General features: G+C 43.8%; 1 protein-coding gene and 1 pseudogene across 6 annotated transcripts; one reads left to right on the forward strand and one right to left on the reverse strand.

Annotated features, from left to right (window-relative positions):
* The first annotated feature begins 2418 nt into the window (after positions 1-2418).
* Positions 2419-22832, forward strand: NXF3 (nuclear RNA export factor 3). 6 transcript variants are annotated; one of them, XM_021932475.2, is made up of 20 exons: positions 2419-4116; positions 13504-13672; positions 13888-14041; positions 14686-14769; positions 14876-14980; positions 15105-15185; positions 15306-15375; positions 15532-15620; positions 16335-16444; positions 18043-18079; positions 18442-18510; positions 18590-18645; positions 18788-18895; positions 19016-19104; positions 19184-19299; positions 19395-19437; positions 20026-20098; positions 20912-21041; positions 22352-22412; positions 22654-22832. In XM_021932475.2, exons 1-19 carry the CDS (start codon positions 4089-4091, stop codon positions 22361-22363), a joined length of 1623 nt encoding a protein of 540 aa, XP_021788167.1. In that variant the 5' UTR covers positions 2419-4088; the 3' UTR covers positions 22364-22412; positions 22654-22832. The 6 variants fall into 6 exon arrangements, with proteins under 6 accessions (XP_021788167.1, XP_021788166.1, XP_017809310.1 ...); XM_021932477.2 differs by having other exon boundaries at positions 2420-4116; positions 19016-19074; XM_021932474.2 differs by having other exon boundaries at positions 22352-22832.
* Positions 7807-10298, reverse strand: LOC101023396 (annotated as a pseudogene).
* Positions 22833-24181: the final 1349 nt, after the last annotated feature.

The raw sequence follows: 24181 nt of genomic DNA on the forward strand, positions 1-24181 counted from the left end.
ACTTCAGGCCATCTGGGCGTATACGTGCAAGTCACAGGGGATGCAGTGGCTTGACTCGGGCTCAGAGGCCTGACACTGCCCACCTCGGCCTTCCAAAGTGCTGGGATTATAGGCGTGAGCCACCGAGCCGGGCCAGAAACTTTGCTAGTTCTTATAATGTTTTCTTTTCCAGATTTAAGAAAACCTTTGTTTCTTCTCTTAAGCTATCTATAGCTTACAATAATTTGGTAAAATATACTTTTGTAAACAAAAATTGAAGCATTTACACACATTTACCACACAATAGTTTTTGTTTTGTTTTTTTTTGGTTTGTTTTTTAATTGAGATGGGATCTGAGACAGAGGTTGCCCAGGTTGGTCTGACACTCCTGGACTTAAGTAATCCTCTCACCCCAGCCTCCTGAGTAGCTGGAATTGCAGATATGCACCACCTGACCACACAAAATTTTAAATGTTTCCTTACAGCTATCTGTCAAACATGAAATGGTGTCTCTCTAGCTGGAACAACAACTCAAAGAAATCCATGGTAATAATACAGAATGGCTGGGCTTCCAGCTAAAACCAACCCTCAAGCCTGGAACCTCGACCCTAAAGCCTGGAACATCGACCCTAAGTAAAAACAGACCCCATTTTTCTGCCCAAATGACTGCCTTTCTGGCCCGCCCTGCCCCTTATTCTGTGCCCATAAAAAGCAGACCGGCTGACAGAAAAAAAAAAGAAGAAAAAAAAGCAGCAAAAGTGGCTGATGCAAGTGGTTGGGGATACAAGCTGCTGAACATTAGGGATGCATGTGGCTGAACATCAGAGACAACAGATAGACATGGGTAACTTTAGATGGTGCAGCTTTGGAGGGGGGCCTGGCTGGAGATGGCTGGGCTTCAGGGAAAGATCACCTTCTTCCTGCACCACTCCCTTTCCAACTCCCCATTCCGCTGAGAGCCACATCCATCACCCAGTAAAATCCTCTGCACACACTACTTTTCAGTCCATTCATGTGAACAGATTTTTCCTGGATGCTGAACAAGAATTCAGGTGTCAAAAAGGGCAGGTGCAGGAGGCTGTCACCCTGAACCTTCACTGAGCTGTAACAGCCATCCATGGACTGCAGGCTGAGTGAAATGAGCCACTCCAGTTCCTCCCTACGAAGGGGGTCAAGGTCAAGAAAAAATCCTGTCTCAGTAATGAGGAGGACACTGTAACCTATAAATGGCATGTTGAGACCAGAAACCCAAAATGATGGCAACTGAGAGTAGTACTGATGTCGTAAATTTTTATCACACTCTCACTTACCAAAAGAGGGGGAATTGTCAAATAAAAATTATGGAAAGCCAGTGTTCGGACAGGAGGCATTAGCCAGGGCTAAGAGGAGAGGTCAGAGCTGATTTGAGACTAGCCAGATACATCAGGAAGGAAATACTTCATGATCTGGTTCATTCCTTGGAAATCCAGTGTGGAAATCCGTTACCCAGCAGTTGTGCATGTCGGGATAAATATGTAGAAAAATATATATATATGTAAATAAATAGTTTATATGTATACACATATTACCTAAAGAGATACACATCTGAAAAACGAGTACCAGTCTATTTGCATTGTGTAATTACCTTGGATATCTATAGGTCATTGTGTGGGGATCTTATAAATGAAAAATACAGAATGATTTTATTTTCTAAGTATACATTTTTAGTGTTTAATATTTTGTTATTAGGGAGATTCACTGAGAAATACTTGAAAGTATTGAATAGCAAATTAACAAGTTCACATATATTTACTATCTTTGTTTGGGTGGCTATAATAGAATGCCATAGAATGAGTAATTTATAAATAGTAGAAATTTATTTCTCAGAGTTCTGGAGGCTGGAAAGTACAAGATCAAGGCATCAGTGGATTTGGTGTCGGGTGAAGGCTTGCTCTTTGCTTCATTGATGGCACCTTTGCTGTGTCCACACATAGTGGAAAGGGCAAAAAAAGATGAACTTGCACTCTCAAGCCCTTTTATAAGGGCACTCATCCCATCTATGAAGGTGGAACTTTCATGGCCTAATTACTTCCCGAAGGTCCTACCTCTTAACACTGTTGCATTGGGGATTAAGTTTCTACGTGAATTTTGGAGGAACACAAACACTCAAACCATAGCATTTACCATTTTATAAAAATGTTCACATAATATTGTTTTATAAAAAAATAAAGATTTAGGCTGGGTGTGGTGGCTCACGCCTGCAATCCCAGCACTTTTGTAGGCTGAGGCGAGTGATCACTTGAGGTCGGCAGTTTGAGACCAGCCTGGCCAACATGGTGAAACCCTCTCTCTACTAAAACATACAAAAATTAGCTGGGCATCGTGAAATGTGCCTGTAATCCCAGCTACTTTGGAGGCTGAGGCAGGAGAATCGCTTGAACCCAGGAGGTAAAGGTTGCAGTGAGCTTAGATCACACCACTGCACTCCAGCCTGGGCGACAGGGCGAGACTCTGTCTCAAAAACAAAAACAAAAACAATACAGATTTAAACTCACGACTTCACAGTGTGTGTAGGTGTGTGCTTTTTCGGTCTTACACTTGTTTCACCCCAAATGTTCACACCCTGTCGTATGCAGGTATCTCTTCAGCTTACTCAGGGGCTGGACTTTCTCTCTCAGGGCACTGAGCCCTAGGAAGGGACTTCAGACAACGTGTTACTGGCAGAAGGTATCTGAGTCACATAGCACCAAAATATGTTAGTGGTGGTAAATATTCAAGTTACTGGTGGCAAATATATATGGGTCTGCAGCAATCTCAATTCTTGCCTCCTCAGAAGAAAGAATTCGACTGAGGTACATAAGGCAGAAAAGGAGACCGAGAGAAGTTTCAGAGCAGGACTGGAAGTTTACTTCAAAGCTTTAGAGCAGGAAAGAAAAAAAGAGAAAGGAATGCTTGAGTCCACTCGGTCAGTTCTTGAGATCTTACTGGAAGCTGCCAATTACCCATTTCAGGTGTTTTTGTCTATTGGGAAACTGCCTCTTCCTGGTGCTGGCTGAGATCAATTATCATTTCAGAGAGGCAGTGTGACAACTGCTGAACCATCACCTGATGGTCACCTGACATTCCTGCCCCACTTATGCCTGACTAGCTACCTACTGTAATAAAGTGGTGAAAAATTCCAGAAAATTCTGGCTGATGCCCTGGCACACAGAGAGGCTCCTAGTTTATTCCCTCTCGCTGGCCTGAGACTTTAAGAGCTACATTTCTGGCTCTAATCATTAGGAGTATCCATCTACATTGACTATATTTTATTTTGTCTTTAAGAAAGTACTTGATTCTTTTCTACTTTCATTACAGTGACACACTGAACTTTGACTTTATATTTTCCTGGTCTTTTTTTTTTTTTTGTATTCTCTCTCTAGGATGGGCTTTAGTTAATTCCAGTCACACGAGTATTTTCAGAACATTCTCTTACTTTGCCCTAACTTAAGTAAACCACAAATATTATAAGAGTTTAGAAAAGCTGGGCATAGAGGGGGTCACCCACCATTCCATGGTTCTCATTTCCACTTCGTTTCTCCAGGTCACATCTGAATCATTCCAGACAAGTTCCTATAGCTTATTAAGCCTTAGCACCTTCACGGAGCTGGTGATTCTGAGTTCAGAGTCCCCTTGTGAGGAATACATGGAGAAAAAAGTAATGTAGCAAGTACAGAGCTTGGGCTAAGATAGGCACTCAGAGTTCTCTGAGTCTGCAGAGTAAATGAATACAATGTAATGCACTGGAGATGACCAGCAAGCTGAGTTCTCCGTGTTTGTTTCAGTAAGTATCTGGGTCCTAGGCCTCATGATTGTGATTGTTGCTAACCACCTTTGCAGGAGTGGCTACATTAGAAACATCTCCCTGGGTGTTAGGCTGGCAGCAAACTTTCGGGGGTGGTAAGAACAGGAAGTTAATTCTCCTCTGACTCCTAGGACACTCCTCTCTCTGCTTGGGGAAGGAACTTCCTGTAAGCAAGGCTTGGGACTTGCTCTCGCCTTCCTCAGCAGCCCTCCTCAATCTTCTCCAAACTCCCGTCCCCAGGCCACACAGATTCTCCTCAAGAGAGCCCTGTAAGGACATTGGTAAAATGTCACTGCCTTCAGGACACACCATGGGTGAGTTGACCAGCATGAGGCTGGAGTTTCAGGTCTCCACAGGGCAAAAGGGACTGAACCCCCTTCCCCACCTTACCCTAACCCACATGACACCCAGCCAATCTCCCTTTAGATGGGGGTGGGCAGTGGCAAGGGCCCAGGCCTGAGTCTTGTGGTCTTCTCAGGGCCAGGGTTTGAGGTATGAGGATGGTCTTCTGAGGCAGCGGTTGGTAAAAATTAACATTCCTTGGTTGTACACCTAGAGGTGGTAGTGGGGCAGGGAATAATACATCTTTAATCTTCACACTAACCATTCAAGGTAGATTGTATTACCCCCCACCCCCGCCCCAGAAATTTCTCAAGGCTTGCTTTACGGCCCAGCATATGACTTATTCTGGAATGTTCCATGTGTAGCTTTTCTGTGCAGTGTTCTATGTCATTTAAGCAAACTTATTACTCATGCCATTTAAATCTTCGCTATGTAGCTGAATTTTTGTCTGCTAGTTTTATCTGTTACTCAGAGAGGTGTGTTAAATTCCCACAGTCATTGTGATTTTATTTATTTATTTATTTACTTAGATCCGTTTTTGCTTCGTATCTAAACATAGATTGGTCCATGTTAAGACATGCATACAAATGTAGAATTACTTTCTTTTTTTTTTTGTATAACTTGAAACTTTATTTTTAAAGTATTCTGAAATTTTTTCAATAATTTTAACCACCACCTACTTCCCTTAAGCACACACACATTTTTATCTTACAATTATAAGCCTTATTGCAGTACAAAACAAGAAACAATAATTCTACTAAGTTAGCCAGCCAATCAAACTACTTCAGTAAATAATCGTGCTACAGCCTGGAATCACTCAAACAAAAAATTCTTCTAGTTCTCTTTAAAGATATGTGTTTATTTTTTCATAAAATCAAAGTAATTGATTCAACAATACTAGCAGTTCTAGTGTGCAACAAACCATCTAATATCTAATGTTTAATCTTTTTTTTTTGAGATGGAGTCTTGCTGTATTGCCCAGGCTGGAGTGCAGTGGCATGGTCTCCACTCACTGCAAGCTCCGCCTCCCGGGTTCATGCCATTCTCCTGCCTTAGCTTCCTGAGTAGCTGGGACTACAGGCACCCGCCATCATGCCTGGCTAATTTTTTTGTATTTTTAGTAGAGACAGGGTTTCACCATGTTAGCCAGGATGGTCTCGATCTCCTGACCTCATGATCCACCCGTCTCGGCCTCCCAAAGTGCTGGGATTACAGGCCTGAACTACAGCGCCCGGCCTAATCTTCTTAACATGTATATTTTCATTCCTATAAAGTTTCTGTAAAAAGCTTGCAATAATAATAAAGATAAATAAGTACAGTTGTCCCTTGGTATCCACAGGGTATTGGTTCCAGGATCCCCCCAGCCTGCCCACCCACAGATACCAAAAATCCAAGTATACTCAAGTCCCTTACATAAAATGGCATATTTGCATATAACCAATGCACATCCTCTTGTATACTTTATCTCTAGACTAATATCTAATGGAATGTAAATGCTATTTAAATAACAGTTATATTGTATTTTTTATTTGTATTATTTTAATTTTTTTGTCCTAATATTTTTGATCTGCAATTGGTTTAATCCACAGAGACAGAGTCCATGGATATGGAGGGACCAACTGTGTTTTGTTACAGGTACTTCAAATAGCACTTCAGTACACCTTTGACAAAATTTTTACAATAGTCCAACTTTCAATATGAAACAGCTTAAAAAGGCATGGGTCAAAAATAAAGTATAGTAGTATCACTTAGGCAAATAAAGCCTCATAATCATACAAACACAACAGTGTTAGGACTCTCCCTGTTTAGGTTGAGAAAGAGTATATAAAATATTTCCTTCAAATAAAATTACATAAATTGCTTAGAAAAATGCCAAAATCAATACTTTCAGACATACTAAGGAAAAAAACCTTGAACATTATTTGAAAATATAAACTAGTTATTCCTTGCTTTTGTGTAACAGATGAGTTCTTGAAAAGTTTTGTATAAAGCAAATTCTGTAAACCATTATCTTGCTTGCACTAGAGGAACATATCCCAAGGAAACCTAAGAGAAAGTGTTCTTTAAAGCATGTGATTCTCCTCTGTTTTTGTTGGCTGTCTCTACGTAATAAACAGGCGCACCTCTATGTCTTTGGGTGTGTTACTCAGACTGTCATGTTTCATCTCTGTAAATTAAACCCAAGTTACTTAAAAATCACCTGTGGTAAAAGAAGCAAGCAGATCACCCCCACCTACTATCCCTCCTGCCTCCCCCTTCCCCAAAAGGGAGTTCTCAGATTATGATGCAAAACTTACAATTGTTCATTTATCCACAGTCTCAACAGAGGATTTTCCACTATATTTAAGTATGGTAGGATAATTACCCACCTGTTCCTCTTTTCAGCTTAGGAACATAATGGTTAATTCCTTTTATTGCTAGAAAATATCATTCCTGAAGATTTTATAAATGAAGGAAAATGTGAATGACAATTTGTTATTATGAAATAAGTCCTTTGTAGTTTAGAATATTTCCCAAATCATAACAGTTCTATTTGGAATGTTACCCACAACTCTACAAGCATCTTATCCCTCTACAGGAATGACTACCTTACTAATTAAAATAAAAATTTAACAAGGATCAAAATAAAATTCTGTAGCATTAGACTCTTGCAAAAATAAAAACTAAAACTAGACCTAGTCATTGCCATTTGATCAAATTTAGAACAGGCTTAAATAATAGGACCACTCTATTAAAGAGGCATAAAAAGAAAAGTTTACTAAAATAAATGTTAAAGTCTTATGGAGATGAAGATCTCTAGAATAGAGTCTTAAGTCTATGACTACTGCTATAATTAATGAGCAAATAAATGACTTGAAATTATTCCTCTGAAAAGATAAAACTGCATACATATTATGAAAAAGACTATGGCACTTGGAAAATATTCCTGGTAAGTAAACATGGTAAATGTATATGGATACATCCTAGCCTCTTGTCTACTTTTAATTTATTTTGTGAAAGATGGCACTCGCTGGGGAAAAAAAAAAAAACCTTAATCACCTGAAAAAGTGAGATTACCACATAGTCCTAAAAATAAATAGCTTTGAAAAGACCAGTGAAAAAATACTATAATTTTCTCATCCATATTCACCTTTAGTGTCTCTGTAGTTCTGTAAATTTACAAAAAAAAAAAAAAAAAAAGAATTCAATGCAATTTGAGCCACATGTGGACAAAATTATGCTTTCATATGAAATGTAAAATAAATGAAATATAGCAGGACTATGTGCTGCAGCTAAAAGCGAATTTTTGCCTCTCAGTCTTTTGAGTATATATAAAAAGAGATGGCATGTCTTAAGGAATAATTCCTTTAAAAAATGAATTTGACTAAATTATTTGTACAGCATCATGAATTTATACTTTTCAGTACAGCCAAAGCACATGTTTACAATATTAAAGTGCCTACTTTATAGCATCAAATCATGTTCTTGCCTCTGAAAATTAATTTGGCTGTTTCTAAAACATTGTATTAATTTTCTATGTATTTTACCTACTTACTATGCAGGACAAATACTTGTGAAACCATTCAATTTAATGCAGGCCTCTTGATAAAAATGCATTTTAAATAATACAGGCTTTAAAAATAAGATCACCAGAGACCACAATTGTTAGTGGTTGCGACAGTTTACATAACCAAATCCAAGGCAACCACTTTCTCTTGTGGTCATTCTTTAAATTGAGTAAGTTGATGTCTCTTCCAGTGAGGAGCCTGTCTGAATGTTTTGCCACAAACTGAGCATTCAAATGGTTTCTACCCTGCGTGAATTAGGTAGTGTTTTTCCAGTTTAGATGGAGATCGGAAACTCTTAGCACAAATACTGCATCGGTACAGGAAGACAGCATTTTTCTCTTGACGCTCTGAATAACTGCAAAAAGGATGGCTTTGCTCTGATTCCAGAAGTACATTAGGAAGACAGGGCTGCCTGATGCTACCAGGAATAAAATCCTGTGAGTCTGCCTTAACTCCTGACATTTGATTTGACGCTGAGACCTCGTATTTTTGAACACCAGGAGCCTGACATTGTTGGGAATCATTATAGTTAACAATATTACCTGGATGATTAGAAAGATTGTTCAAGTTTCCAAATTCTACTTGGCAAAGGGATGCATAAGGACTCTTTTCATTATGAATCTGTTCATGTCTTTTTAAGTGAGCTGTCTAAAAGATTTCCCACAAATATTACAGTCAAAAGGCCTCTGTCCAGTATGAATTAAATAGTGTCTTTTTAGTTTGGATACAGAAGGAAATACCTTCTCACATTTGTCACAAGGGCATATCTTATGTCTAGTAAGTATGTTTTCCCTTGGAACTGAAAAACCACACTGAAGTATGTCACAGTTATTAAATAATTCCTCACCTGATAAGCCACATATTGACAAGTCTTTCTTATTCACCGAATTATCAATGCTTAATAAGTTTGCTGTCGTAAGGATATCTTTCATTTTTTTCCCAAATTTTGGTTCTGGAACTGCTTTTGCCAAGAAAATGGCAAAGTCAATGTTTTCTCTTTTTTTATCGCCAATTGTTTTATATGTTCCATGTTTGCCAAAAGGACCCACAAATGTTCTTTGGGTTTGTTCAGAGCTTAGCTCACCAGAAATACGATCACAATTTTTCAAGAAACTCTTTTTAAATACGTTTTTCCCAGATCAAAAGTTATCTAATTTTTTACTCCTAGCACGTTTAAGCTTGGCCAAGATATTTTTTTAACAATGGTTTTATAGTTGTAGCTTCTTTTGAACCTGCTTGGAATTTTGCCACCTCTAGCAGGAAAACACATGTGTTCATTGAGAATCTACTGTGATTCAAAACACTTTTCACACTTTGGACATTGAAAAGGGACAATATAAATTGAGTGGACATAAAGTGGATTATTCTACTCAGATTCACCAATATCACCATTTTCAAAACCACCCTGATTTGCCTTTAACTTATTAGGCAGGGGGCGATATTCTGTATGCCGCCTCTTTAATAAAAGAGCCCGAAAAGCCTTATTTCTAGTATGGATTTGTTTATGCTTCAGAAGTTTGCTTTGAATCTTAAATCCTTTTTGACAAAAACAACATTGAAAACGTCTTTCTTCTGAATGTGTAAGTTGGTGGATTTTTAAGTGAGGTGACTGTTGAAAAGATTTACTACACAAGACACATTTAAAAGGCCTCTGACCAGTATGAATAAGTACATGCCTATTAAGTTTTGACTGTGATGGAAACATCTTGCCACAGATTGTACTTGCATGAATATTCTTTCTTCTCTTCATGTTATATGTGGGATTGGACTTGCAGCACGGGTGTAATGCCCATCTTTCCTCTGGTAAAAGTATTATACACTCCATACATTGGCTTTTCTTGCTTGGCCTCCAGCAGTCTTCTGACCTGTTTAACCTTATTCTGATAGGTTTCATTGTGAAGTTGTTGGTGCTTCACAGATGTCTTCAGATTTTTTAAGTGGCACTGACAAACACTACATTTAAAAGGCAGATTATGAGTTAGTTGATGCCTCTCCAGATGAACTAGTTGTCTAAAGGTTTTATGACACACATCACATTCAAATGGCTTTTGACCAGTATGAATGAGATAGTGCCTAGTTAATTTTGTTGATGGTGTTTCAAAGTGCTTGAAGCAAATATTGCAAATATATGGCCTGTTTCTAGGTAGTTTGTTGGCTACCACGCACTGTTGAATCTTTAGCATTTTAAAATTGTTTTCAGCCATCATATTTTTCAGTGATATACTCTGATGAGCTCCATAGTGTTCTTACACCAATGTTGCCTCAAGGCTGAAAGTCTGTTGATTTTGTTGTCTTGACTAGTACCATTAAAACGATGTGAAGATTTCATGAAAGTAGGCGAACAAGAAATGAAAGACCTTAGCGGAATTGAGGCAGGTCCGACCCTCCCTGGGGGTCTTTCCACTTCTCAGTCGGGTTTCTGAAGTCCTCCTCTCACACCTGGAGCTGGCGAGGGCCTGGGAGCCACGCACCTCAGGCTCAGGTGCAGCGAAGGCAGTGCGCACACCTGCTTTCTTAGTATCTTCTTGTTGATGTGAACCTTTATCATTATGAGTTCTTTTCTCTAGTATTTCTTTTTTTTTGTTTTTTGTTTTTTGTTTTTTGTTTTGAGACGGGGTCTGGCTCCTTCACCCAGGCTGGAATGCAGTGGCCCGATCTCGGCTCACTGCAAGCTCCGCCTCCCGGGTTCCCGCCATTCTCCTGCCTCAGCCTCCCGAGTAGCTGGGACTACAGGCGCCGCCACCACGCCCGGCTAGTTTTTTGTATTTTTAATAGAGACGGGGTTTCACCGTGTTAGCCAGGATGGTCTCGATCTCCTGACCTCGTGATCCGCCCGCCTCGGCCTCCCAAAGTGCTGGGATTACAGGCGTGAGCCACTGCGCCCGGCCAGTATTTCTTAAAGTATATATTTTCTCTTATTAATATGGTTATATAAGCTTTTAGTCGGTCAGTGTGTAAATGGTATGCATCATGCCATTTTTCTTATTTTCAAATATTCTATATTATTAAATTTTACATGTTTCTTTTCAGGATAATTTGATGGAATCTTTCATGTAGTGTGATACTCTCGGCCTTTTAATTTGGAATACTTAAGTCTAATTTCTTTTAATGAAAATATAGGTATGATTTGGTTTAAATAGACCATATTACTATATATTTATTTTTGCCTGTTTTAAGTTCTTTTCCACACCTCTCCTTTGAAATGATTAATAGTTTTAACTATTAAAATTTTACCTCATTTGGCTAGAAAGTGAAATGTTCTGCCATTGTCGTAGTGTTTATCCTTAGGATTACAATATATATCTTTGGCCTATCACAATTCAGTGTAAATTAGTTTTGTTATTTTTTCTTTTGAGATGGAGTCTTACTCTTGTCACCCAGGCTGTAGTGCAATGACACGATCTCAGCTCACTGCAACCTCTGCCTCCCGGGTTCCAGCAATTCTCCTGCCTCAGTCTCCCGAGTAGCTGGGATTACAGGAGCGTACTAACACACGTGGCTAATTTTTGTATTTTTAGTAGAGATGGGGTTTCACCATGTTGTTCAGGCTGATCTCAAACTCCTGACCTCAGGTAATTCACCCACCTGGGATTACAGGCATGAGCCACTGTGCCCGGCCGGTTGGTCACATTTTTGCCCAATTTTTGTTACATTAACATCATTATGGAATGTATGTCTTTTCTTTAGAAATGTTTTTTCTTAAAGTGCACATTTCCTCCTATTATTTTTTGAGACAGGGTCTTGCTCTGCCTTCCAGGCAGGAGTGCAGTGGCTTGATCATGGCCCACTGCAGCCTTGACGTCCTGGGCTCACATGATCCTCCTGCCTCAGCCTCCCAAGTAGCTGGGACTATAGGCATATGCCACCACACCTGGCTAATTTTTTTTCTTTTTTTTTTTTTTTTTGAGATGGAGTCTCCCTCTATTGCCCAGGCTGGAGTGCAGTGGTGTAATCTTGGCTCACTGCAACCTCTGCCTCCTGGGTTCAAGTGATTCACTTGCTTCAGCCTCCTGAGTAGCTGGGACTACAGGTACACACCACCATGCCCAGCTAATTTTTTAAAAATATATTTTTAGTAGAGACAGAGTTTCACCATATTGGCCAGGCTGGTCTCGAACTTCTGACCTCACAATCCACCCTCCTTGGCCTCCCAAAGTGCTGGGATTACAGGCATGAGCCACCACGCCCCACTGGCAATTTTTTTTTTTTTTTTGAGACGGGAGTCTTGCTCTGTCTTCCTAGACTGGAGTGCAGTGGCACGATTTCTGCTCACTGCAAGCTCCGCCTCCCGGGTTCACACCATTTTCTTGCCTTAGCCTCCCTAGTAGCTGGGACCACAGGTGCCCACCACCACGCCTGGCTAATTTTTTTGTATTTTTAGTAGAGATGGGGTTTCACTGTGTTAGCCAGGATGGTCTCGATCTCCTAACCTCGTGATCCACCCATCTTGGCCTCCCAAAGTGCTGGGATTACAGGCATGAGCCACCGCCGGCTGGCTAATTTAAAAAAATAATAAGTTTGTAGAGGCCGGGCACAGTGGCTGAAGCCTGTAATCCCAGCAGTTTGGGAGGCCAAGGTGGGCAGATCACTTGAGGTCTGGAATTTGAGACCAGCCTGGCCTGGAGGTCTGGAATTTGAGTCCCAGAAATAAGGAGAGGGAACAGTGGAGAAGTAGTATTAGATATGCTTACCACATGTTTTTTGTTTTTGTTTTTTGTTTTTGTTTTTTGTTTTTGTTTTTTGTTTTTTTTTTGAGACAGAGTCTCGCTTTGTCCCCCAGGCTGGAGTGCAGTGGTGCGATCTTGGCTCACTGCAAGCTCCGCCTCCTGGGCTCACTCCATTCTCCTGCCTCAGCCTCCCAAGTAGCTAGGACTACAGGTGCCCGCCATCAAGCCCGGTTAATTTTTTGTATTTTTAGTAGAGACAGTGTTTCACCATGTTAGCCAAGATGGGCTCGATCTCCTGACCTCATGATTCACCCACCTTGGCCTCCCAATGTACTGGTATTACAGGCAAGAGCCAACGCGCCCGGCCACGCTTACCACTCTTTTTAAATTCTCTCTTTCACTCTTCTGGTAATTAATTTCCATAAGTATGTCTCTCCAAGATTCATTCTGGATATTTTCTTCAGCAATGTTTTCATTTATCTGATTCTTCTTTGAGGCAGGGAACTTGCCTTTGACCCTTGAGCCATAATACCAAGCTTTTAGGGTAGATTTTATTATTCTCCAAGTAGAGGTGGGAATTGAGGGTTAGAAATGATAAGCAATTTGTTCCAGGTACCCAGAATGAAAAGGGCAGAGCAAGGACTATCATCATAGATCAGCATCACCCAAACTCAAACCCTTTCTGCTGTGCTTGTTTTTTCCTTGGCTGTGAATGTTCCCCAACTCTCATCTCCCAGGAGGTGAAACCACAGTGAAGTCTTTCAACTTTTTTGGCACTGTGATATATTTCTTTCTAGATTATAAAAAATCACCAGCCTGGGCAACACAGGAAGACCCCATTTCTAAAAAAAAAAAAAAAAAAAAATCAGCCAGATGTGGTGGCATGTGCCTGTAGTCCCAGCTACCTGGGAGGCTGAGGTGGGAGGATCTCTTGAGCCATAGAGGACAAGGCCACAGTGAGCGGTGATCATGCCACTTGCACTACAGTCTGGCAATAGAGCCAGATCTTGACTCTAAAAAATAAATAAATAAATAAATAAATAAATAAACAAACAAACATCAGTGAATTTTTTCATTATCCATTATATTTTCCCAAGATTTTTTTCTGGTATTCTAAGTGTTGATGTGCTGTTCTCAATTTAAGGTCACACTGATCAAGTTGCTCAAAGAAGAGCAAGATGTTCGGATATTTACCAAAGGAGATTGAGCAGTAGGTCTGAAAAAGTCAATCCTGGCATACATTCTTCATCCCATCAGCAGCAAGATGGAGAAGCAGCAATGCATGGTGCCCACATGGACTCTTCAGTAAGATAGTAAGTGACCAGTCAGCATGGCTGGAATGTACCAGCCGATGAAATACATAACCATGTAGCTGAATATGTCATTCTTTCCAACTTGACAGAGAGAGAATGACAGAACTCGATTAATGGTTGAGCAAACTTCATTGTAGCCCTGGTATCAGTGGATCAAATGTGTGTAAAAGACTTTCAGAGCATATGTGAACTACCTTTTCTCCATTTGCTCACAGCACTCCCTATGCTATTTCACCCTATAATCGGAAAGGCAGTTTTCGTAAACAAGACCAAACCCATGTTAACATGGAAAGAGAGCAAAAACCTCCACAGAGAAGAATGGAGGGGAACATGCCGGATGGGACCTTAGGGAGCTGGTTCAAGATCACAGTGAGTGTCCTGGCAAAATGGATCTAACGTTCCGAAGGAGAACAGGGGTAACTGTGTTGGATTTGTGTAGACACTAGATCCTTTTGTAAGGGCAGGAAAGTTTGTAATCTGTCCTTTATTAATAGGAGTTAACATCCTAGATCATCTAAGAGTAAATTCAGAGAAGCAATGTAAAGGGAACAGACTGACTGCAGAGAGAACGGAAGAGGTCATTTACAATCAAAGGAGGAAACGAATGCTAAGGAGATAGAGTATCTCCACACCGGATGCTTCAGTTTGGCTCAAACTAAGGATGTGAGGGGTTGAATTAGTGGGGTCCTTGTCAAAGGGGCAGGCCTGGTCTGCCTTAGGTAAACTCTTGTGGGACTTTATAAAAGAAAACTCATATTAAACATCTTAAATTGATTATTTTAAGAAAACTGAATAGTAAGAAAGGGTATTTAGGAAATCCATGTGTGCTTAGAAATAATAGATATTAGAAATGATGAATGACATAATAATGAAATACATAAGTTAGCAATAATGGATGTTGTCCTATCTTCAACTATTTTAAAGCCTGAAAGGAACATATTTGGGTCCAATTTTAATGTTTAATTCCATTATGTCAGTCTCCTTTCCTCACTCATTCTTTCTTTCACTCATAGGTTCCCTTCGGCATAAAATACAATGAGAAGTGGCTGCTGAATTTGATTCGGAATGAATGCAGTGTACCCTTCATCCCAGTTGAAGTAAGAAAGGACCATGAGGCAGACGAGAAAAAACAGGACAGGTTGGGGACTGGATGAGCAGAGACTCTGGCCTCATATTTTATTTCTCTTGCAACTCTCCCTATAGTTTCACTATGAAAACATGCATGCCAGCTTCTTTGTGGAGAATGCCAGCATCGCCTATGCACTGAAGAATGTCAGTGGCAAGATTTGGGATGAGGATAATGAAAAGGTGTGTGTCAAGTGAATGACCAAGGCTAGCATTGAGCAAGAGGGCAGAGCAAGTGTGAGGTCTTACTTGATCTTGGGGCTCAAAGTTCCTAGTGCTTACTCAGCCCCTCTTGCGTTCTCTGCAGATATCAATCTTTGTCAACCCTGCTGGTATACCCCACTTTGCGCAGAAGGAGCTGAAGTCAGAAAAGGTGGAGAAGATAAAGGTAATACAGACTCATGGCAAGTTGTTCACACAAAGCCAGACCCACCGCTTCTTCCCCACCTATTGTCCCCTTCACCACCTCAACTTTAGAGCCTCTGAAAACCATCTCTATACTCTGCAGCTGGCCATGAACCAACAGTGTGATGTCTCCCAGGAAGCTCTTGATATCCAGAGACTCCCCTTTTACCCAGGTATGGCTGATAACAGTAATTCTATGGCAGATGAGGGCAGAGGTGTCTGTGTGAGATGGTGCCTTAGAGTTGGCAACTTGGGGAGGAGTTAGTGCTGATGCTGTACCAGGCAGGTCCCTCTCAGACTTCTGATTTTCTCCTCTCTGCTTTCTGGAGACATGATGACCCGTGATACTAAAATGGCGTCGAATCCTGGAAAGTGCATGGCTGCCTCCCTGCACGTCCATGAAGAGAACATACCTATGGTGAGGCCTTAGGCTCATGCTGTGATTGAGGGTGAAAGTGGAAGAGATTAGCTAGGAGGCTAATTGGTCTAAGATATCCCCTGTTGGGGGCCTTCACTCTTAATTCTTAATTCATGCCTCATCATAGCTTTTGCCCTTGAACCCAAACAGCAACAAAGCCTCCCAGAAGCTTGACATTATGCCAAAGGCCCCCGACATTAACAAGCTGAATTTCTTGAAAAATAAAATGATCGTTTTTTTTTTTTTTTTTTTTTTTTTTTTTTTTTTTTTTTGAGACGGAGTCTCGCTGTGTCGACCAGGGTGGAGTGCAGTGGCCGGATCTCAGCTCACTGCAAGCTCCGCCTCCCGGGTTTTTACGCCATTCTCCTGCCTCAGCCTCCCGAGTAGCCGGGACTACAGGCGCCCACCACCTCGCCCGGCTAGTTTTTTGTATTTTTTTAGTAGAGACGGGGTTTCACCGTGTTAGCCAGGATGGTCTCGAACTCCTGACCTCGTGATCCGCCCGTCTCGGCCTCCCAAAGTGCTGGGATTACAGGCTTGAGCCACCGCGCCCGGCCAAAATGATCGTTTTTTGAAGAAAAAGGGAGAGGAGGGTTCATTAGGGTAGTGACAAGAGGCAAGGAAGTGGATTTGTTGGCAAGGGAGGAGACTGAGGGTGCAGGGCCCTCCGGCTGCTCTTTCCTGGGTCTATGTGGTTCTTCTGCATAATTGCAGGTGATGTCTGCAGTGGGGATGGACAAATGGAAAGGGACAGAGCCAGGAGAGAAGTGTGCGGACAGAAGCCCAGTGTGCACCACCTTCTCGGATAACTCCAGCAACATAAAGTCAGTCGTACCCTCTGTCACCGCCTGGGGCCCTGACCTGTGCTTGATAGTGCCCTTCTGCAGGAGGAGGCAGCACTGGTCTTCTGGGAGGACCACAGACCCTCTCCTTCCCCCTCGCCTCACTCCTCTCTCTGTGTCACTCACTCATCTGTGCTTAGAGGTCTCCTTTCCTTCCTCTGACATGCTGCCCTTTTCACCTGCTCTGGGATGCGTTTCCCGCCTGTCTCCACCCAGCCTCCTTCAGCGTGCCCTCTGTGAGTGTGCACCAGGAAGCGGGACTTCCCCACCTCCCCAGGACCAGCAGTATTCAGGTGCTGGTGCCCTGGACCCAGAAGAGTCCTCCAGCCCAGGTCTTCATGCTGAGACAGGCCTTCCTGCCTCCATGCTGAGACACGGTTTCCCTCCCCTGTCCTGAAGGGGATTCTCCTTCTCTTGCTCCAAATAGGTTCTCCCACCCGTCCTGAGCTGGCATGGGGGCTTCCCTGCCTCATACTGAGGGCTGAGGCCCTGGGTGGCTGCTGTCATGCCATCTCTTCTCTGGCCCAATGCCAGGAGCTGGGCCCTCCTCGGGGAGAAACCTGGGTTTCCTGAGTCAGGGGACCAAAAGTGGGCCACCTTCCCGAGGCAGGAGTGGATGGCAGAGGGCAGAGGAGGTTGAGGAGACAGGCCTCTCGGGGCGCTGCCTCTCCTTCCCTCCACAACTCACATTGTCTTGCCTGGGCCCTCAGAGGAGTCCTGGGTAGCCCAAGACAGGTAGCATTCTTCCGTCAAGGCGTCAGCACAGAGGGGCACAGGTGTCAGGGACCATCACAAGAGAATGCAGTGGTCGGGAGAGGGGGTCCCCAGACTCTGAACCCCATACTGAGCTAGGGCCTGACCCTTCACTCCTCCATTTCCCATGCGCAGCTCAGACTGAGCTCACACAGGTGAGAAAGGCTCCAGCTGCATCCAGTGGGCCCCAGCCCAACAGCTGCATGTTTTCCTTACCTGCCTCGGTCCCCAGGACCAGCCGGGGGCGGTGAGGGAAAGGGCTGCAGCAGGGGCGCCCTTTTCTTCTCTCTTCCTCCTCGAACTCCATCACCATGGTACAGCATCTTTCCCTTCCCTTTGCTTTGCATCCTGTTTCTCACTTGTCTCTCCTCTCCTATGTCTCACCTGTCTCTCCCTCCCCTACCTTCACCCCATCTCTGCCATCATCCCTCTGTCTTCCCCTTCCTGCCTCCTGAGCCTGCATCACCACCCTCCCTGTCCCAGCATCCTGGGCCGTCCATAAGAGCTGACCTGGTCTTGGACAGGGCCAGGTCAGGCAGATTGATGGACACCCAGTGAGGTAGCAGAGCCCTGGGCTCCCACCCCATTTCCTGCTCCCTGTGGAGCCTTCATTGGGGACCTGGACAAAAGTGAGAGAGGGATGGAGGGAGGGGAAGAAAGTCCTGAAGCCTGGGCTCTCAATGCTGCCCAGGGCTGCAGGGGCAGGGACTCCGGAGTGTAGGTGGACACACTGCACTGTGTCTCTGATGTAGGTGTGATTGCTCCCATGAGGAGGACAGCTCCACAGTTTCACTTACCGTTGTCCATTTTGTTTTGATTTTCGGCAGCTCCATCCTGGAATTGTTCCCCAAATTATTATGCCTGGTAAGCGTATTCCTTGATCATTGACTTTCCTAATTGGGATTGATGCTGCCCCCAACTGCCCCAAACCCCTTTAGATATTGTCCCAGTTACATTTATGGATCTAACCCTTAAACCTCAAGGGAGGGGGGAAGGTGATACAGTCCCATGTGGGAACTTGGCAGAGCCTGTGGAGCTTCTTCACACAAGTTCACAACAGCCTTCAGGTGGCGGCAATGCTGACTGTAGTAATCTTGCCCATGTAATTTCCAGAACGCTTTCACACCTGATTTCTGATCTCACCCTCTCCTGGGTCTTTCCTTTTCCCTAATTATCCAGTGCCACCTCCCTACTTTGCACTATTGATTTCCTCTTGCCTTCCCCAGGATGGCCAGCAGTCACCCAGACCAACTCTGTGTGGTACTGAAGCCCACAAGACGTTACCAACCTGTAAGGTGAGAAGAGAGGATCCAGCAGGGTGGTGCATGAGAAAGGGGGGGTACCATCTGTGGTCCTGGGGACTCTTTATTCCAGGGAAGCTTCTTTGGATCTGAGATGTTGAAGAATCTGGTCCTGCAATTCCTGCAGCAGTAAGTATCCCTGGGAATCTGAGGCAAGAGAGGGTTAGGTCAGATGAGGTTAGCCAAGTACAAGTCTGCCCACAGTGAGACTTTTAAGTCTCATTTGGCACCCAGGCCACAGAGATAGCCTATTCTCATTGGTCCCCAACAGGTATTACTTGATCTATGACTCTGGAGATCGACAGGGTCTCCTTAGTGCTTACCATGATGAGGCCTGCTTCTCCCTGAGCATTCCCTTCAACCCCGAGGACTCAGCCCCGTGAGTATTATAGCTCAGACCCTGGTCTGGGGCCGTGTGACTCCCCTGCAGAAAGACACCAACTCCTGGAAATGCCCTCGCTGGCCGGACCACCCACTCCTGCTCCTCTTTTTCTCCTAGGAGCAGCTTGTGCAAGTACTTCAAGGATAGCAGGAATATAAAAATTCTCAAGGACCCCTGTAAGTGTGTGATGGAGAAGACTGGGCAGGGTAAGCCGGTGTGACAGGAACAATCACACAACCAAAGTGTGGCAGCCCCCCAAATCCTTGCTTCTCTTCTCCTCTACAGACCTGAAGGGGGAGCTGCTGAGGCACACAAAACGTGACATTGTGGACTCCCTCAGTGCGTTGCCCAAAACTCAGCATGACCTCAGCTCCTTCCTGGTGGACATGTGGTGCCAGACGGTGAGTACCTGCTTCCTCCCTCGGGCAGGCCCAGAGAGCCAGAGGTGGGTAGGAGGTTAAGGGGGATCCTGAGCACCTGAGCTCTTCCCTTTCAGGAATGGATGCTCTGCTTTTCTGTCAATGGGGTATTCAAGGAAGGTGAGTGTCTGTAGAGTCCCTTCCCCAGATCCCCCACTGCTCCCTCCCCCTGGCTGGGCTCCCTCTCAGAACTCCCCCAGCTTCCCTGATTTCGTTCCTTTCCTTCCTCTTGTTCCCTCTGTGTTTTCCCACCCCAACTCTGCCCATAAACCACCCTGATCTGACCTAGGTCCACGCCTGTCTGCCCTGCACAGCTCAGGCTTGCATTAAGGTCACAGACTGTGGAGTCTGACAGCTCTCATCCCAGGTCCTTACTCTGTGAACTTGTGCTAGTTACTTAACCCTTCACTTTCCTCATTTGCACAATAGGGCTAATAATAACCCATCTCTTGGGCTACTGTGATATAGGAATCAAGTGAACTTGTGGTTTTCACAGGGCCCCACACATGATAGGGGCCCTATCACTGGGAGCAGATTATTCCTGTTGTTGCCCTCCCCATTCCTACCACATCCGCCTGACTCCAAGTGAGCAATTATCCTGGCCTGGCCCCCTTCTGTGTGAGTGTCAAGCAAGACTGATTGGGGAACACCGTGTGAACATGTAAAGCCTGTGCAACTCTAAGGCAATGTTGTTTGTTGTCTTTGAAGTGGAAGGACAGTCTCAGGGTTCTGTTCTTGCCTTCACTCGGACCTTCATCGCTACCCCTGGCAGCAGTTCCAGGTTAGTGCTGTGTTGTGGGTGGGAGCACCCATCCCGGCCTGGGGCCAGTGGTGTGGGAATGTGGTGGTGCAGTCCTCGGGGTGTTCTCAATGTTGTAAAAAACCAACAGTCTAGTGTAATAGTTAACAGTATGGGCCAGGAGCAGTGGCTCATGCCTGTAATTTCAGTATTTTAGGAAGCTGCAGGTGGGAGGATTGCTTGAGCCTGAGAGTTTGAGACCAGCCTAGGCAACACAGTGAGACCCTATCTCTACAAAAACACTAAAAATTAGCTGGATGTGGTGGTGTGCATCTATCATCCTGCCATTCAGGAGGTTGAGGTGGAAGGGTCTTGACCCCAGGAGGTTGAGGCTGCAGTGAGCCTAGATCACATCACTGCACTCCAGCCTGAGTAAGACCCTGTATTGAAAAAAATTTTTAAAAATGTGTGGGCTCTGGAGTCAGAGTATGAGTTCTTTCCTGATGCGATACTCACTGTGACTTTGGTCGAGGCATATGACCTTTTTGTAATTCAGAATCTTCCTTTGAAACTGGTGATTACACTGTCTATTCCCTTGGGCTATTGTAAAGGGCAAATGTGGGTGTAAAACCATCCTTGGGTTGTAGGTAAACCTGCAAAACTGGTGAAGCATATAGGCAGTCTCTCCAAAGGTGGCCTCTGTGGGAGGGTTAGAGGGTACCAGCCAAAAAGCTAGGAGGCAGGCACAGTAGAGGTATCGAAGAAATCAGGTTTCTGAACAGTAGGAAAAGATTCTTGTAGGGGGTGGGGAGATGTCCTTCTCTCCAGCTACCTGATGGCCCATTTTTCCTCCAGTCTGTGCATCGTGAATGACAAGCTCTTTGTGTGGGATACCAGCCACCAAGGGACCCAGAGTGCCTTATTCACCCTAGTGCCCACAGCCTTCTCCAGCGTGCCTGCCTTCTCCCAGGAGCAGCAGAAAATGGTGCAGGTTTTCTCTGTCCAGTCGGGGATGAACTACTAGTTGTCTCAGAAGTGAGTGCTAGGCCGGGCGTGGTGGCTCACGCCTGTAATCCCAGCACTTTGGGAGGCCGAGGTGGGCGAATCACGAGGTCAGGAGATCGAGACCATCCTGGCTAACACGGTGAAACCCCGTCTCTACTGAAAATAGAAAAAAAAATTAGCCGGGTGTGCCCAGCTACTTGGGAGGCTGAGGCAGGAGAATGGCATGAACCCAGGAGGTGGAGCTTGCAGTGAGCTGAGATTGTGCCACTGCACTCCAGCCTGGGCAACAGAGCAAGACTCCGTCTCAAAAAAAAAAAAAAAAGAAGTGAGTGCTGGGTGTGTATGGTGATCAGTGATTGGTATGCGCTGGGAGGAGCAGGGGAATAAATAATGGGAACTTGCAGATCGTTGGCTTTGCTTCTTTATTTCACTCAGTATCAAACTGTACATTTCCCTTTTGGTATATATTCAGCTACCTAGTTATTTTGAACAGGTGTACAGTACTTCTCTGAATTCTGTCAATTGAGAAAAATGACGAGACAAGTCTCAATCATTTTAGGAGGTTTATTTGCCAAAGTTAAGGACATGTGCCGGGGAGACAGGTCTATGCCTTTCAAAGATGATTTTGAGGACTCTGGATTTAAAGGGGAAAGGGTAGGATATTGAGAAGTACACAATTTTCATGTAAGGGGGAGGGTAGGGAAAGATAGTTACTCATGCCTTTGTCTGGCTCAGTGAATCTGCATTTTTTAATATAAAGATGACATAGACAAAATGGGGCCGGGGAACAATCAGATATGCATTTGTGTCTGGAGGACAGGGGGGTGACTGTACCTGTAAAGATAAGCTATCAATTTACATTGTCGTGGTGAAATTTTAATAGAAACACCTTACGGTAAAGATCTTGCAGCTCACGAGAAATTTCCTTGCGGACAAAATATGGGGGAGGCGTGTAGCTTTTCATCTTATAGCCATCTTATTTAGGAACCGAAAGAGGAGGCAGGTTTGCATGACCCAGTTCCCAGCTTGACTTTTCCCTTTAGCTTAGTGATTTTGGGATCCCAAGATTTATTTTCCTTTCACAGTTCCGTGGATCCTGTTCCTTTGTTGGTAGACATTTGGCTTTTCAGGGTTGGTAGACATTTGGCTTTTCACAGAGTTCCTTCTGCTGCAATAAATTCCAGAAAACACAGACATGTTTCTGTTGCATAGATTAAGAAATGGCATTGTATTGTCAGAGTGTCTCCACTTGGGTCCTAATGGATGTTACCTGTCCTTCCCCCACCACAGCTGCCTTCATAACAACCAGTGTGACTACGTCCAAGCTCCTCATGTTCTTGCACGGCCCAAGGTGAGGTCTAGGAATTCAGGCCAAGTGAGCAGAGGTTGGGTGACCTGGGGATGGAACTTTGGACTTCCGGCTCTGCTGATCTCCCAGCTCCCTCCTGCACTTCCTCTCGGCCAAGGGCAAGATCCCAGAGAAGGCCCTCACATAGACTGACCTAGGATTCTGAAAACAAAGCCCTAAGAGGAAATCCTTAAGTGTCATAATCTTCAGCCTCATCATCTTCCCTGTATTTTTATTCCAATAGATGTATTTCCCTGTGACTGAACCAGGAGATCTGGCTCGGGCTAAGAAACCAAAGCCCAACTCACAGGGTTGACTTTCATCCTTCCAAAGGGGCCAGTTCTGTGCACTTGTCCACCCCTGTCATCCCCAGGATCTCTGTTTCTTTTCACAATAAAGAATGATGTTGCTTGTTATGTCAAATCCCTGCAAAATCCATTTGAGTCAGGCATTATAATCTCCGTTCTACGGAAAAGGAAAGGAATATTCAGAGAGAATGAGTAACTCCTGGGAAATCCTAGAGTAGAGTCTCAAATCTTGGACCCAGCCTTAGGACAGAGCTGTGCTCCAGAGGGCCATGTGGCTTCCAAGGTGGGGAGTGCTCTCTAACCCTGTTAAACCTGGAGGCTAATATTCTATGTCCCTAGTCCATCAAGTAAGATACTTTTTATGCAGAGAACATTATTACTTTCTTAGCCATACAAATCTATTTAAATTTAAAAACAACCCATTTGGGGAAAAATAGCATTAAAGAATGCATGAAAACCTGGGAAGAAAAAATTGCCCACATATATGATGGACATAGGATTAATAGTCTTCATATATAAAGAAATCAGTAGAGAGAAGGGAAAGTGATATCAATCTCAAATCATTATAAAAAGCTATTGCACCCGGGCACGGTGGCTCAAGCCTGTAATCCCAGCACTTTGGCAGGCTGAGGCAGACGGATCACTTGTCAGGTGTTCAAGACCAGCCTGACCAAAATGGTGAAACCTTGTCTCTACTAAAACTACAAAAATTAGCCAGGTATGGTGATACATGCCTGTAGTCCCAGCTACTCTGGAGGCTGAGGCAGGAGAATCGCTTGAACCCAGGAAACAGAGGTTGCACTGAGCCGAGATTGCACCACTGCACTTCACCCTGGGTGACAGAGCAAGACCCTGTCTCCAAAATAGTAGTAATAATAATTTCAAAGTAAAAAATAAAAAGCAATTGCAGTGGCCCCCCAAAATCTATGAAAAGCTATCCAACTATAATAACTACAAAAACATAACTGCAGTCGTTGAGATAAGATGGTAATTTAGAAGAAAAAGCTAAAAACATTTTCAGGAAAATAACATTGTGTGTGTGCATGCACATGTGCATGTGGGGAATCGTGTCTGTATTGACGTAGTAGTTTCCTAGAGCTGCCATAATAAAGTACCACAAACTAGGTGGTTTAAAACTGCACAGATTTCTTTTCTTACAGTTCTGGAGGTCAGAAATCCAGAATCAAGATGCCAGTAGGGCTCCGTCCAAAGGCTCTAGCGGAGAATTCTTCCTTGCCTCTTCCAGCTTCTGGTTGCTGCTGATGATTTTTAGCTTGTGGCAGCATAACTGGTATCTCTGCCTCCATCTTCACATTGTCTTTTTTTCAGTGTCTTCTTTCCCTTTCAAAGTCACTCACTGGATTTATAGTTCACCCTAATCCAGGGTAATTTCATATCTAGATCCCTACATTAATATCTGCAAAGACATTTATTCCAAATAAAGTCCCATTCTGAAGTTCCAGG

Source organism: Papio anubis, chromosome X (genome assembly GCF_008728515.1).
Source record: "Papio anubis isolate 15944 chromosome X, Panubis1.0, whole genome shotgun sequence".
In the NCBI taxonomy this organism is placed as follows: domain Eukaryota; kingdom Metazoa; phylum Chordata; class Mammalia; order Primates; family Cercopithecidae; genus Papio; species Papio anubis.